General features: G+C 37.9%; 1 protein-coding gene across 1 annotated transcript in view; it reads left to right on the forward strand.

Annotated features, from left to right (window-relative positions):
- Window positions 1-15,010, forward strand: part of Kdsr (3-ketodihydrosphingosine reductase) — a 213,577-nt gene that overhangs the window by 101,689 nt on the left and 96,878 nt on the right. The window contains exon 4 of the mRNA XM_090371754.1: window positions 8,139-8,204. Coding sequence (XP_090227880.1) covers window positions 8,139-8,204 — 66 coding nt within the window. The remainder of the gene's footprint in view (window positions 1-8,138; window positions 8,205-15,010) is intronic.

Raw genomic sequence — 15,010 nt, forward strand, 5'->3', positions numbered from 1 at the left:
CCTGATTGCTCCACAAACATCAAACAAACAGTGCATTTTAAAAGGCTGTGATTTAGAGGGCAACTGCCCCCTTCAGTTTTCCCCCTTGAACCCCAGCACTCCCATTACTTGAGTCTTTTGCTTTGCTGCTGTGGTCTGAGTCATGATTTCGATTCAATTTCAATAAAATTTCAATTTCGGTACAAAATTTAAACCCTAAACTTATGTTCCAGTGCAGTTATAACACTATATCTATATATATTTTTTTTCTGTATCGTGTATTATCTCAGAGTTTTGTTATATAACTTTCGTATCAAGTTAATCCTAGAGTCCCTCGGAAAACTTCTTATCCGGGTTCTACTGTATATGTGCGTATGTATATGTATATACAGGGTGCCTCAAAAATATTCGTACAAACATTTAGGGGAGGTAGGTAACATCTAAAGGAATGTGAATTGCATAGGAACCCATAACTGGAAACGTCACAGTAAGTCAGTAGATGGCACTTTTCATCAGTTCACAAGAGGGAAAATTTCTGGTTTACTCATTCAAGCAGTAGTCGCCGCACGAAGAGCATGCATTGATATTCGATCTGTGAGCTGGCAGACATGCACTTAGTGTATGGATTAGCAGAGGGCAATGGATGCACTGCTCAACAAATTTATGGAGAACGCTTCCCAGACAGACAGACATGTACCAGACCACCGTTTGTTTGTGCGTGTGCGCATCAATATTTGTGCGATTATGGGTCATTTAGAGGTAGCAGGAGTAGCGCGGGCAGACCACGTTCGATGTGAACTCCCGCCATGGAAGAAAGTGTGTTGAATGCCATACAGAATAATCCTACTACCAGCACACATGCTGTTGCCTCTGCCTTAGGAGTGTCTTGTTGCAGTGTACAGCGTGTCTGGCATGATGATTCCTTACACCCCTTTCATCTCCAAAGGGTTCAGTTACTGCTCCCCCAAGATCACCCTGCACGTGTGGCTTTTGCGCAGTGGTTTGTCCAAGAAAGTGTTCAAGACTTGAATTTTCCAGCCTATGTTTTGTTCACGGATGAGGCTTATTTCACTCGGCAAGGCTTATTCAATCAGCACAGTGCTCATGTGTGGGCTCACGACAACCCACACGGTGTGCGCCCCATGTGGCACAATATCGCTTCGCAATAAATGTGTGGGCAGGTATGGTCGGTGACTGCTTAGTCTGCCCATACCTGTTACCATACCTCATGAACTCTGCTAAATATCGGATCTTTCTTGAACAAGTTCTACCAGGGTTACTTGACGATGTTCCAGCAAATGTGAGATGCAACATTTGGTTTCAGCATGACGGTGCGCCTGCCCATTATGGAAGGTGTGTTCGTGACCATTTGAACAGGCGTTTTGGACGTCGATGGATTGGCCATGGTGGACCCATTGCCTGGCCCCCATGCTCACCTGATTTATTTCTGTGGGGCCCCTCATATGTATCGTGTATGAATCGCCTGTGGAGACTAATATGGATCTTGTGGCGAGACTTGTCTGCACTGCTGCTACTGTCAAAGAAACTCCAGGTGTGTTCAACCTTGTCCGCCAATCCATGCTGCGTCGGTGTCACGCATGCATCACGTCTAATGATGGAACCTTTGAGCATCTGTTGTAACATCATGAAATGCATTCATCTCGTACTCCATTGTTAATATTATGTCAAATAAATGTTTGCCACTAATTACTGTCTTGTGTCATTTTTGCTTCTTGTGCCTCTGCTACTACTTTCATGTGACATTTCCGGTTATGGGCTCCTTTGCGATTCACATTCCTTTAGATGTTACCTACCTCCCCTAAACGTTTGTACCAATATTTTTGAGACACCCCGTGTGTGTGTGTGTGTGTGTATATATATATATATATATATTTTTTTTTTTTTTTTTTTTTTTTTAATGTAATTTAATGTGAATGTAACAGTTGATGGAAAAAATAAAAAAATATGAGGGTGATACGAATGTTCCAACTATCCCCATTCTATCGCTATTTTTGTCTTTATTTAACTGTGCCTTTATCCCTTCCCCATCCTCAATTTAATACCTCTCCCTCTACCTTGTGCTTGTTCCCATTTATTTTAATTCTTCAAATTTACACAAAATTCCAACACTGAAATATTTTTCCAAATTTAATCAAAATCTGCATATATTTCAAAACATTTTTCCCACTGTGAAAACACGTAATTATATTTTTTAGCCTTATCCTTATTTTTACCTTAATAATTTTCATATCATTGACACTGTGTTGGGACTACCTTGTCCATACTGTAAAAGAATGTGTTAATGTTATTCTTTTTGCTTTTTGACTTTATTCAACCCCAGGGGCTCACATCTGGTGAGTATGGGCTTGGCACACCCAGGGTCCTGAGCTGGATATCATCATTCTTCTCTTTCTTGGTGATTCGTTTCTACTTCTCTCTGTTTCTCTGGGTAACTTAGAAATGTTTTTTGGCTGGTGCAGCATAAGCCTCAGTGCTTCCTTGCACTTTATGGCTAATAATAATAATAATTTCACATTTCTTCTACTGTTATATGCAAGTATAGAAATGCAATTCCTGATTCATGGTCAGGTGTAGTCCCCTGATGAAATACCTGACCATGTATCAATATTTACTTCAGCTGACATCAGACTTTGCATTTTTGCCATCCCTGTATTTGACTTACGAAATTTGCCCAGCTCTACCACCTTTTATTTTATTTTACTTTATTTTGTTTAATCATTTGGTATTAATAATTTTACTTTACAGTTCCTTCACCTCCAAATTGGTTTTGCAATTCAACCCATATTTTCCTTAATTCCTCATAAATATTAGGATATTAACATTCGTTTGCCTTTTTCAAATCTACATTACTTCTTTTTTCTACTATCCTTAACCTTCCAGTCCTTGGCACTTTGTGTAATTTTCACCTCCATGCAAACTTTATCAGACTTATCTATTCTTACATGCTTATGTATGTATATATATATAATAATTGGTAAAGCCTTATTTCTTTACAGATTCACCTATGCACAGCAACATATGAATTTAATTGGAATGGGCTTTTGAAGTGTAATGTAAAGTTGGGAAATGAATTAAAGACTAAAAATTACTAAATTAGAAACCAATGCTAGAACTATAGTAAATAAATTTGATGAATTTGAAGTGTTGGTCAAGACATCAAAGGCGGATATTGTTGGGATAGCAGAGACATGGTGTCACAAAGATATAAGGAATGCAGAACTGGAATTTGGGGAGTACAATGTGTACAGAAAGGATAGACAGGACAGAAAGGGAGGGGGTGTTATGCTGTTAATTAAGAAAAATATAAAATCAAAGGAAGTGCACCCAGTTAATATAGATGAACAGTGCTCTATTGAGTCAGTTTGGTGTGAGATAAGCACTGCGAAAGGAAAAATAAGAGTAGGAGTGTGTTATAGGCCTAATGACTTGAATGAGTACAATGAACAATTGTACAGAGAAATAGAGTGGGCCAGTAAATCAGAATGTCTTATAATGGGGGATTTTAACTTCCCAGATATTGACTGGAACTTGTGGGTTGGTCACTCACACACTAGTCAGACTTTTGTGGATTTATTGGATGATTGTTTTCTGCAGCAGCATGCTCGAGAGGCAACCAGAGAAAGTAACACTCTTGATCTGGTTATCAGCAGTGATCATTCGTGTATTAAGAATTTGCAGATAAAGGAACCACTAGGTGGCAGTGATCACAGTGTGCTGAAGTGGGATTTACTCAAAGAGGTAACTACCATCAGGGGTAAAGGAAAGGGTTTTTGCTTCCGTAAAGGGGAGTACAGTGGTCTCAGACAGTTTTTAAATTCTGTACAGTGGGATCAACTGACGATGTTACAAACAGTAAATTCTAAGTGGGAAGCATTCAAGGAATTAATCGTGGAAGCTACTAGACTTTATATACCGATTAAGAAATATTGTTCAAGGTTTAGGCCTAAATGGTTATCAAATGAACTAATGAGACTCGTGACAGAGAAGAAAAATGCATATAAATTATTAGGTGACGCAGAAGCCTGTGGCAGATATAAGCTAGTCTGTAATCAGGTCACAAAGGAGGTTCGGCAGGCGAAGGCGGATTACGAGAAATCTTTGGCAAAAGATGCTAAGAAAAACAGCAAGGATTTCTTTACTTATATAAACTCTAAAAGGAAGGGGATGAATATGATTGGTCCACTTGACATCGATGGTTCGACTGTTGATGATCCTGCTCAGATAGCAAACAAACTGAATGAGTATTTTGCATCTACATTCACACCTGAGGAATTATTACAGTTTGAAAATGGAAGAAGGTTATCAAATTGTAGCAGTGTGCTTAATGATTTTGTAATAACTGAGAGCAAAGTGGAGGAGAAATTGTTGAAGTTAAACATAAGAAAGGCACCTGGGGTGGATGGGATCTATCCAGTTATTTTAAAGGAGGCGGCAAAGCAACTAAGCAAACCCTTAGCCATAATTATGAGAGCATCCTTGGACTCAGGGGAGGTTCCCACGGACTGGAGATGTGCAAATGTATCCCCAATTCACAAAGGTGGATCGAAGGGTGACACGAGTAATTACAGACCAGTTAGTTTAACTTCTGTTCCGGGTAAAATAATGGAGTCACTGGTTAAAGATGCATTGCAGGATCATCTAGACAAGACTGCAGCAATAATTCAGACACAGCATGGGTTTGTTAAGGGAAAGTCTTGTCTGACAAATTTGATTGGTTATTATGATGGGGTCACAAAGGAACTGGATGCAAAAAATAATTTTGATATCATATACTTGGATTTCAGGAAAGCTTTTGACACTGTTGCGCATGGAAGACTACTGTACAAATTGGAGCAGAATGGTATTAAGGGTAAGTTGCTACAATGGATAAAAGGATGGTTAAGTGGGAAAAGACAGAGGGTGGTAATCAATGGGTGCTGCTCTTCGTGGACTAATGTTATTAGTGGAGTCCCACAGGGTTCGATGTTGGGTCCACTGTTGTTTTGTGTATTTATCAATGATATTGATGAAGGTATATCAGGCTTAATGTCGAAGTTTGCAGATGACACAAAGGTTGGCAGGGTTGTTAATGACAGTAATGGCAGTGTGCTACTGCAACAGGATCTAGATAATTTGGGCAGATGGGCTAAGAAGTGGCAACTGAAGTTTAACCTTGACAAATGCAAAGTACTGCATATGGGTAGAAGTAACCCCAGAGAAACGTACCAACTGTGTGGTACTACACTTAAGGTGGTAGAAAATGAAAAAGACCTGGGAGTAATTGTGCAGTCAGATATGAAGTTTTCTGAGCAATGCAGACAGGCTGCTAGGGCAGGTCATGGGGTTTTGTCAATGATATATAGGAATTTTGCTAGCAGGGAAAAGGAGGTGATTGTCCCTCTGTATAAGGCAATGGTCAGGCCATGCCTTGAGTACTGCGTACAGGTCTGGAGGCCTCATTTTAGGAAGGATGTAGATTTGCTTGAGCGTGTACAGAGAAGAGCAACACGATTGGTGAGGGGAATGAAGGGATCCTCTTACCAAGAGAGGCTTAAGTTCTGCAAATTGCAGTGGCTGGACACTAGGCACCTGCGCGGTGATCTGATTGAGGTCTATAAGGCCTTGAATGGGTTGAGCACGCTGAATTCTGATGGGATCCTTCCACTTGTTCAGATTACGAACCTACGGGGACATAAGTTCAAATTAAGAAAGGACAGATGTACAATAGATGTGCGGAAATTTGCCTTTAGCCAGCGGGTGGGTAATTGCTGGAACAAACTTCCATCTGTCGTTGTGGAAGTTGATAGGTTAAATAAATTTAAGGTGGAACTGGACAGGCATTTGGAGGGAATGGTGTGATTTTTTTTTTTTTTTTGGCTGATGCTGCATAAGCTCCTACACTTGCTTTCCTGCATCGTGTGCCACTACTACTACTACTACTACATCCCAAAAAGGCTAAGCATATTCTCTGGCTTCTATTTACATTCGTATTTGTAGACATTACTTGAAGGAAAACTTGGATTTATAACAGTTTTTCAAGTAATACATGTTTTATTCATTCCTGGGAAGGTTTTTGGTCCAATTCAGAGTCCATATTTCCTCCTTGCCAGTACCATCTCTTTTTTTGTGAAAACACAAACACAATGAAAGGTAACAGAATCTATAATACTTAGTACTGTGTATGGCTCGAAGGCTGAGAAGACTGAAGGCACGTGAGAAGACACATTAGATTTGAATTTCTGTAGATTGTAATTTTTGGTAAATACTTGTGAAGGAAGGTTGTTCCAGAAAACAGAAATTGATGGGATAAATGAGAGAGAGGAAAAGTTCATTCTGTGGGTTTGGAGTTCGATATTGAAAGAATGCTGGCTGATTGTAGTGTGGGTGGGTTTGAACTGTTTTGGAAGAGTGTGTGTGGGAATTATAGATGCTGCATTCAGAAGAATAGTGTCCATGGAAGTAACTATAGAAAAAAAGCATGCAACAGAAATGTTACAAAATGTCTGTGAGACAGTGACTGCAGACTTTGTAAAAGATAGGCCATTAGTTAACTGAAAACTTTTTAGGGTTAAAGCCTCATGTTGCAGAAACGTTTACTGAAAAGTTTACAGGCATATGCATCATTTTAGTACACAGCAACCTATACTAAAGTAGTTAAAATTGGCATTTAAATATATTTTATATTATGAATACCTTCACGAGTTTCCACAATATTGCACTACCTGAAATAAGTAACGCTTCACCAATGGAGAAGACTATTGCTACTTATTATCAGCAGATACCAGCATCCAGACAGCATCATTTCAAAGCTTATTGGCTTCTCGTCAATGGGTGGGCAGGTACCCTGGTGTTGCAATGATGACAACCCAGTTGTGAAGTATAACTCCACAATATGAGAGATGCGTGGTGATGTGCAAGTAGTTATCAGACTGAAAACATTTTAGGGCTAAAGCCTCATGTTGCAAAAAAATTTACTGATGTACAGGGTAATGCAGTTGCATCATTTTAGTATGCAGAAATCTACTAAAGTAGTTAAAATTGGCATCATTTAAGTATATATCATATGGTGAATACCTTCACATTGTGAAGGTATTCACAATGTGAATAAGTAACACTTCACCAATGGAGAAGACTAGTCTTCTCCATTGGTGAAGTCTTCTCCATTGGTGAAGTGTTCTTATTCGAGGTAGTGCACTATCATGGCAACTCATGAAAGTATTCACAATATGAGATATACTTAAATGATGTCAATTTTAACTACTTTAATAATTTGCTGTTTACTAAAATGATGCATTTGCACTAACCTGTATGTCATTAGTTATCTAACTTCCCTCTTGGGAATGGACCAAGAAGTTTTAGCAAGGTTTTGGAGGCACTATCCCAGGTGTGGAAGCAATATTCTATGGTAGGGCAGATTTAAGATTTGTACAGAGTGAGTAGTTGATTAAAAAAAAAATACCGAAAACAAAAATAAATTTTTTTTTAATGCAGAGAAAGTATTTGTGGTGTGTTTGTGCCCAGAGAGATTAGAAGTCAGGGTAATCCCTAATGGAAAATTTCTGATCACGTTTAGAAATCTGAGTAATATTGAGGATGAGCATGGAAGCAGTTGACTTTTTTTTTTTTTTTTTACATCTAGAGAACCATTGCTATAATCTGAAATAGCAACACTGATCTTTGTCAGTTTCATCTCATTTTGAACATTCTTAGGGACCTTTTGTATCAGATCTGTTGTTCATAGGTTAACGTAGCATCTATTCCACCCACCTCCCCTCCACAAAGAGTGGAGGGGGAGGTGGGATTATACAGATTATATCACAGCTGTCACATGAACAACAAGGCGCCTCCGTAGCCAAGTGGGCAGGAGCGGCAGTGCGTAGCACACACTTCTTGATTAGACCGGGGTTTGAGCCCGTGACCACCAAATACGGAGGATGCAGAAAGATCAGGGAATGACCACCACTTATCCCCGGAGCAATATGGCCTTAGTTGTTAATGCTCCTAAAAAACCAAATAACAACAACATGTTAAGTTGTTCATGTGACAGCTATGAATGACATGTTAAGTTTTGGTAAACACATCTTAGTATAATATAGAATTTTTTACATTCATGGTATGTTATTTGATAATTGAACTTGCCATGACTGTTTTATTTTCAGAAAGTCTTCATATTTTCCCTCGATATTACATCTCCTTATGAATATGTTGAACAAGTCATTAAAGAAGTAAGTAAACCTTTCTGTAAGAAAAACTCTTCAAGACTTCCAGCATTTTTATTTATGATATATGAAACATTGCAAGGAGCCATCTAACACCAACATTGCTTACATAAATATGCATGTATTATTTGTATAGACTTGTTAATTATTTTGCTTATAAATAAACTTGACCAAGTAAAAAGACTTTTTTACCCCGAAGGCTTAGAATAATAGCGGTAGAAAACAGTTTTATTGTTCTATTAAAATTTGTATCTTTAATGTTATTTTTAAAATAATATGCATTGCAATTTACACAAAAATCTTTTATGGTAGGAGAAACCTTTTGTGAGTCCTAGACTAATCTTGTTGCTTTTCTCTGCACTTGTTCCAACAGACCCATGTCTTTAACATGAGATTTCCAGACCTATAAGTAGTACTCAAGACATGGCCTAAACATTGCCTTATGTAACGGCATAATCACCTGTTTCTGCTGGCAGAATTCCTCTATATCATTGACAGAACCCCATAAGTTCCTCTAGCAGTCTGTCTGCACTACTTGGAAAACCTCATGTTAGACTATGAAGAGGGTTCAAAAAAGATTCACAAAGAAGTATTGTGATAGAAAGATGAATTTTTTTTTGTTTGTTTGATACCTTGAAATCTCTATACCAGCCACACAAATTTTGGTTTTGATTTGACAATTTATTTTTCATTTTTCAGCATTGAATTGAAGTCTCACAATGGATAAAGTGGAAACAGATCGGTGATTTGGTTTCTCTTTCTGCAAGGGAAAACATCCTAAACAATCCAGAGAAATGTTTACTGTTTATAGAGAAGACTGACCTGGTTACAGCATTGTTGCACATTGGTATAAACCAGGGGTAGCCAACTTAATTTGTGATGCGATCTACTTTTTTTCTTCAAAATGTGCCGCTATCTACCATCTCAAGAATTTCATTGCACATGGTTAAAAAAGTTAATCAACACATTAAAAAATGTTGCTTATAAATTTTAAAATTAAATACAATTCAGAATTCTTAATTTAAATTCATATGTATTTAAATGTTTAATTTATATGAAGTTTGTCTTTGTGTCATTTGCCAAGCTTTCAAAATCGGGGATATACCGTGTAAGGCCAGCCGTAAAGAATCTTCTGTATGCAAGTCTGTAAGAGTAGAGTGATTCTTCGTCTTTGTTTGTTTCAAATAAGAAAAGGCCAATTCACATAGATATGTGGAACCAAAACAGGAATTTAAAAGTTCACTGCATTTTTTGACATTTGAGTACTTTTCTTGGCAAACATATTTCCAAAAGTCTTTTTTGATGATGATCTGGCTTTTAGGAAGATATCGTTTAATAATTTCATTTTCAGCTAATATTTTCTCCATGTGAAAAATCTCAGCGATTTTCTTTCCGCAATTTGTTTCGTATCTAAATCCACATTAAATGGATAAGAAATATATTGAACGATGTCTTTAGTTGTTTTAAAATCTTTGAATCTGGTTTCAATATCATCCACAACTTTCTCAATTTCAGAAACATATTTTCTCACTATTAAATCCAAAAACAGGATTTTTTGCAAATGATCTTGCATATTTGCATAATGATCAAATTTTTTTTCTTTGAGATCCTTAGCCGTTGCCAGAAATTGATATTTATATGTGGAAAATCTACTAATCATGTCACCCACATTATTTTCCCTTGTAATTCCAAATTCAGATCACTTAACTTACTGATAAGATCTGCCAAAAAAGCCAGATCACACAACCACACCATATCTTGCAGCTGCTGATAATCATCTCCCCTTTGGTCAACAAACTTTTTAATTTCATTCAGCAAATTTCGAAATCTCTGTAGAAACTTACTTCGACTCAACCACCTCACATCTGTGTGTAATATCAGATCTGGTTCATTTTCATCGAGTTGCATTTTGAAAAGTCTCCTTTGATTAGATTGTCCTCTGTTGGAATTCACGATTTTGAAAGCTATTTTCATAACACTTTTAGTATTTAATCTTTTGCAGATTAACACTTGTTGTTGGATGATACAGTGGTAACTCAAAAAATCGGATTTCATCATCCTTTTGGTCAATTTTGCCTGTGCGTCGACAAGAGTAGTCACATGGTTCAACGGATTTGTAATAAGCGTATGCAGTGGGGCGCATAATAATATTTAGATTTAGACTAATTACTTTTTTAATATATATTTAAAATTTGTCATGATTGACCAAAATTATAGCCGCGATTGACTTGTTGGTCACCCCTGGTATAAACAGTTCAAATATGGAAGAACTTCAGTGCATGGTGAAGAAATCCCAGGATTTCTTCATCATGCACTGAAACTGCTGTAACAGACGAGAGTGTTGCAAAAATTGTGGCATTAATCCTGCAGGATCGCATGTTAGCATCAAAGAACTAGCTGCAGATCTCCAAACTAGTAGATGTGTTTAGTGTCAAATGGCACCGGGGGTTCCCCCCATCTCTGCATACTATACATTGTGGGTGTGAAACAGAACACTGTCAATGCCAGAGGTTTAAAAGTGTATGGATTTTGTACATGTGTAGTGTCGTGTACCGTTGTTCCTCTGGTCATTTAGCCGCTGGGCTCCTATTGGAACCCAACGTTGTCCACACTCCACCTTGTGGAGGCAGACCAGGTACACCACTACTATAGTTATTTACTCTGGCAGGTCCTGCCACCTAATTTCCTGAGATTTCAGTGGCTAGGACCTAAAAAAAAATAAATAAATAAAAAAAAATAATAATAAATAAAATAAAATGAAGGAAAAAAAAAAACTTTATAGACAGGGGTCAGCCGAAAGGAGTGCTATTTATACGAATTGATGTTATTAAGTTTTTGGATGTAGGGCTCAAGCAATTTAGAGATGATTCGGACGCTAGTAGTTCTAAGTTAGAGAGAGGGGGTGGAGAGACTGAAGGCTGGGGGGAAAAGACAGATAAGGGGTCCATAGAGAAGATGACCCCCAAATCAGTGGATCAGGCCCATGCCCCACCAGAGGGAAAAGAGGGGCAGCGAGGGGGGAGGAGACTCTGAGTCACCTCCCCCCACCCGCCCGGGGAGTGGAGGCAAAGGACCATACAAGGGAGCGTGGCTAGGAAGGCCTAATGGCAGCATCTGAGCTGTGCTGGTGGTTGTCACTCCTGGGATGAATCAAGGAAGGAGTTGTATGGCACCATTCCTGAGGAGATTTACAGTTGAGGTACAGTTCGTTGCCTGGCAAAAAGGTCTTGGGAAAACTTGGAAAAGGCGTGGTAGTGTTGCTTGTGTTCCAGAAGATGATTTTCTTGATCCTGCGGAAGGTAATGAGTCTGTGTAATGAGAATGCGTCGAAGGTCTTCATAAAGTGGGCAGTGGTACATAAGGTGGTCCCAGGTTTCCTGGGATCCACAGTTACACAGAGGGTTGTCCATTATATGGAAATAAGTCAGTTTTGCACGAATGGAACCGTGCCCTGTGAGAAGGAAGGTGGTTTGTAGGCTGGGGAGAACCATGTTGGGCATTTGGGATAATATCTCCAAACTAGTGTAGGTTCTAAGGAGAACATCATCCTTCAGTAGTTGTATATGAGTAAAATGTCTGCTAGATGAGTTCCCAGACTTCAGACCCTTGCCAGAAGAAGGAAAGGGTGCAGTGTGCACATTAGATGTTGTTGATGTGCCAGCAAAAACTGAAATATTGCTGCTATATCCTGCATATTCCCCAACCTTGCATCTTCGAATTTTTTCTCTTTCCTGCCCATGAAGCCCTTTCTTAATAGAAAACATTTTGCTGCTGTTGATGAGGTGATTTTTCTGCCAAGCCGAAGGTTTAAAGTACAGTTAGAGGACTTCTACAAAAAACTGGCCTGGAAAGGTGTAATGAGAGGTGGCAGAAATGTATCATTTTGTTTGGTGACTACGTTGAACAGTGTAATACATGGTGTTTGTTTCAACCTTCTATCACAACTATTGGATGAATACAAATTTTTTTGACCCCACCCCCTTGTATATGATTATGCCTATGTCTCTTGTTCTCCACCAACTTTTCTGTAGTAACACCCAGTTGGTTTGTTATTTTGGGATTACTGCTGTTTGTGTGCAGTACCTTGCTTCTATCTCTGTTATTCCTCAACTGCCACTTCTTGTTCCATTTGAGAAGTTGTAATATTAAATATTGAAAAAAAAAAAAAAAAAAAAAAATGCTACAAGGCACTGAACTTTGCTTGGACTTCACTAATAACATTAGTCCAAGAAGAGCAGCAACTATTTTATAACTACCAACCATCCCTTTATACATTGTAGTAACTTGCCCCTTATGCCACACAGCTTCAACTGTTATAGCAATATTTCCTGTGGAAGTGTCAAAAGCTCTGCTGAAATCTAAGTATATGATGTGAAAATTATTTTTTGCATCTAGCTTTTCTTTGTTATTGCATTGTAGTAGCTAATTAGATTGATCTGACAAGGTCCCCCCCCCTTAACTAATGCATGCTACATTTTCCATATAACTGCATTCTCGTCAAGGTGATCCTGCAATACAGTAAACTAATACTTCTGCTGTAACCACTGATTCCATTATTTTTCATGAAACAGAAGTCAGGTTTACAGGAATTATTCACTTTGACCTTTGTGAATAGGAGAGACATTGTTGAATCTTCAGTCTCTAGGGGCCTCCATTGAATTCAAGGTGCTCTCATAATTATAGTCAAGGGGTTTCTTTTCCTATTTCTTTTAATACAATTGGATAGATATCATCAGTCCTGGGTGCATTATTTACTTATAGTTTCAAAAATTTCTCTTCCACTTTCTTCTCAGTTATGACAAAATTATTTAGCTCCCAGTTATAATTTGGTATATTTTCCATCCCTAAAAATTGTTTTCACACATGAATGTAGATGCAAAATAATTATTCGGTTTGTCAGCAACCTGAATAGGAATGTCATTATTTATGTGATTCATCTGTAATGTACTAATGTGGGTCATCCCTTTCTTTCCAGTCTTAACATAAGCAAAGAATTCTTTGATCTTTTCTTTGCATTATTAGCCAAAGACTTATAATATGCAATGGCTAGTCTAATCCCCTTTAATAACTAGATTGCAGACTAGTTTGTATTTACTTTAGACTTCTGTGTTATCTGATAATTTATAATCACCCCATGCATTTTTATTCTGTGCCACAGGTCTCATCAGACTTCCGTTATTTAGGTCTGAACCTAGAACAATGTCTGTTAGTTTGTATTAGAAGGTTAGTAGCTTCTGTGATTAGTTCTCTTCACACTTCCCATTTAGAATTTGCTGTTTTTATCATCATCAGTTGGTCCCACTGAAATGAATTTAAAAATTTCCTAAGATCATTGTAGTTACTTTTACAAAAGCAAAATCCCTTCCCTTTATCCTTGACAATAGTTATATCATAAAGTAAATCCTATCTGAATATATAAAAATCACTGCTACTTAGTGGTTTTTTTATCTGGAGATTGTTAATACATAAAGAGTCACTGCTGATAATCAGATCTAGAGTATTGTTTTGTCTTTTTTCTTTAACATGCTTGTGCAGAAAACAGTCATCCAGTACATCCAGAAAACCTCTGCTACTCTGTGGACAACTATCCCACAAGTTCAAGTCAATATCTGGAAAGTTGAATTCCCCATCATTCTGGTTTACTGGCCCACTCTGTTTATATTTATGTCTTTGGTTGTTTGTAATACTCATCAAAGTTATTTGGCCCTTAATGTACTTCTAGTCTGAATTTTGCTTTCTCATTTCTTATGTCACACCTAACTGTTTCAAAATTGCACTGGCCACCCACATCAGCTGGGCCAGTCTTTAAAATTCTATGTGATTCTTAACTAAGAGCATAATCCCCTACCCTCCTGTTTTTCTGTCTTGCAGAATTGAACTCGCTTTCTGATATTACTCTACTGTAGACATTTCCTTTCTATGAACAGTGTACTCACTTAATTCAAATAGCTTACCTCTTAGGTCTGAATAGCACTGTTTCCAATACCCCTACAATTTCTGCATGTGGTCTTTACCAATACTTCATATTTATAAAATTTAGTTACTTTTTTCTTACCACTGTTGTACAGGCATATATATGTGTGCCTGTTTTTGTTCTTAATAACTCTAACACAGTTCATATATTTCTTTTTCCATGTGAATCCCGGCAGGCTCTGTAATCCCCTACTCATAAGTGTATGTTATTTGATTTTGCCTTGCAACCTACTCTGAATTTATGACAGAGAATCTGTCATAAATTCAGAGAGTTGAAGACTACTTTTCTGTCATCTTGCATTAACGTAGTTTTTCTCAGATTTTTTGTATCATCATGTTAGGGGAAAGAATGTCCTATATCTTCTACGCCACCCATGAAGTGATCACTGAGTACTAAGTTGGAAGATCAGGACAGTGAAAGAATGAATAGTAGTTGTTAAAGGCAAAGGAATTGGTTTTAATTTCAGGAACAGCTTAAGGTGTTACATGTCTCTCTCTCTCTCTCAACTGGGGTGATAGCACACAGATAGCGAGTACATTATAATTATGAAATAACTTTAAAACAGTAGTCATGGAAACCATGTATGCATATATACCATTAAGAAAATATAGCACAAGTAGGATGAATAATGGGATAGCTAGTTTAATAAGAGCAAAAAAGGATGGTGAGAGGAAGTTAGAGTGATGAAAAGTATTGAAGCTACAACAGCTACAAGTTGGTCTGTAATAGTACCACAGTAAAGGTTTTGCTGGCAGAGGCTGATTATGAGAAACTGTTGCCTAAGAGAGCAAAGAAGAGGAGACAAAAGGTTTGGCCCCCCCTTGTATGTGAATGCAAA

This window comes from Mastigoproctus giganteus, chromosome 4 (genome assembly GCF_048544385.1).
Source record: "Mastigoproctus giganteus isolate SK-2022 chromosome 4, ASM4854438v1, whole genome shotgun sequence".
In the NCBI taxonomy this organism is placed as follows: Eukaryota; Metazoa; Arthropoda; class Arachnida; order Uropygi; family Thelyphonidae; genus Mastigoproctus; species Mastigoproctus giganteus.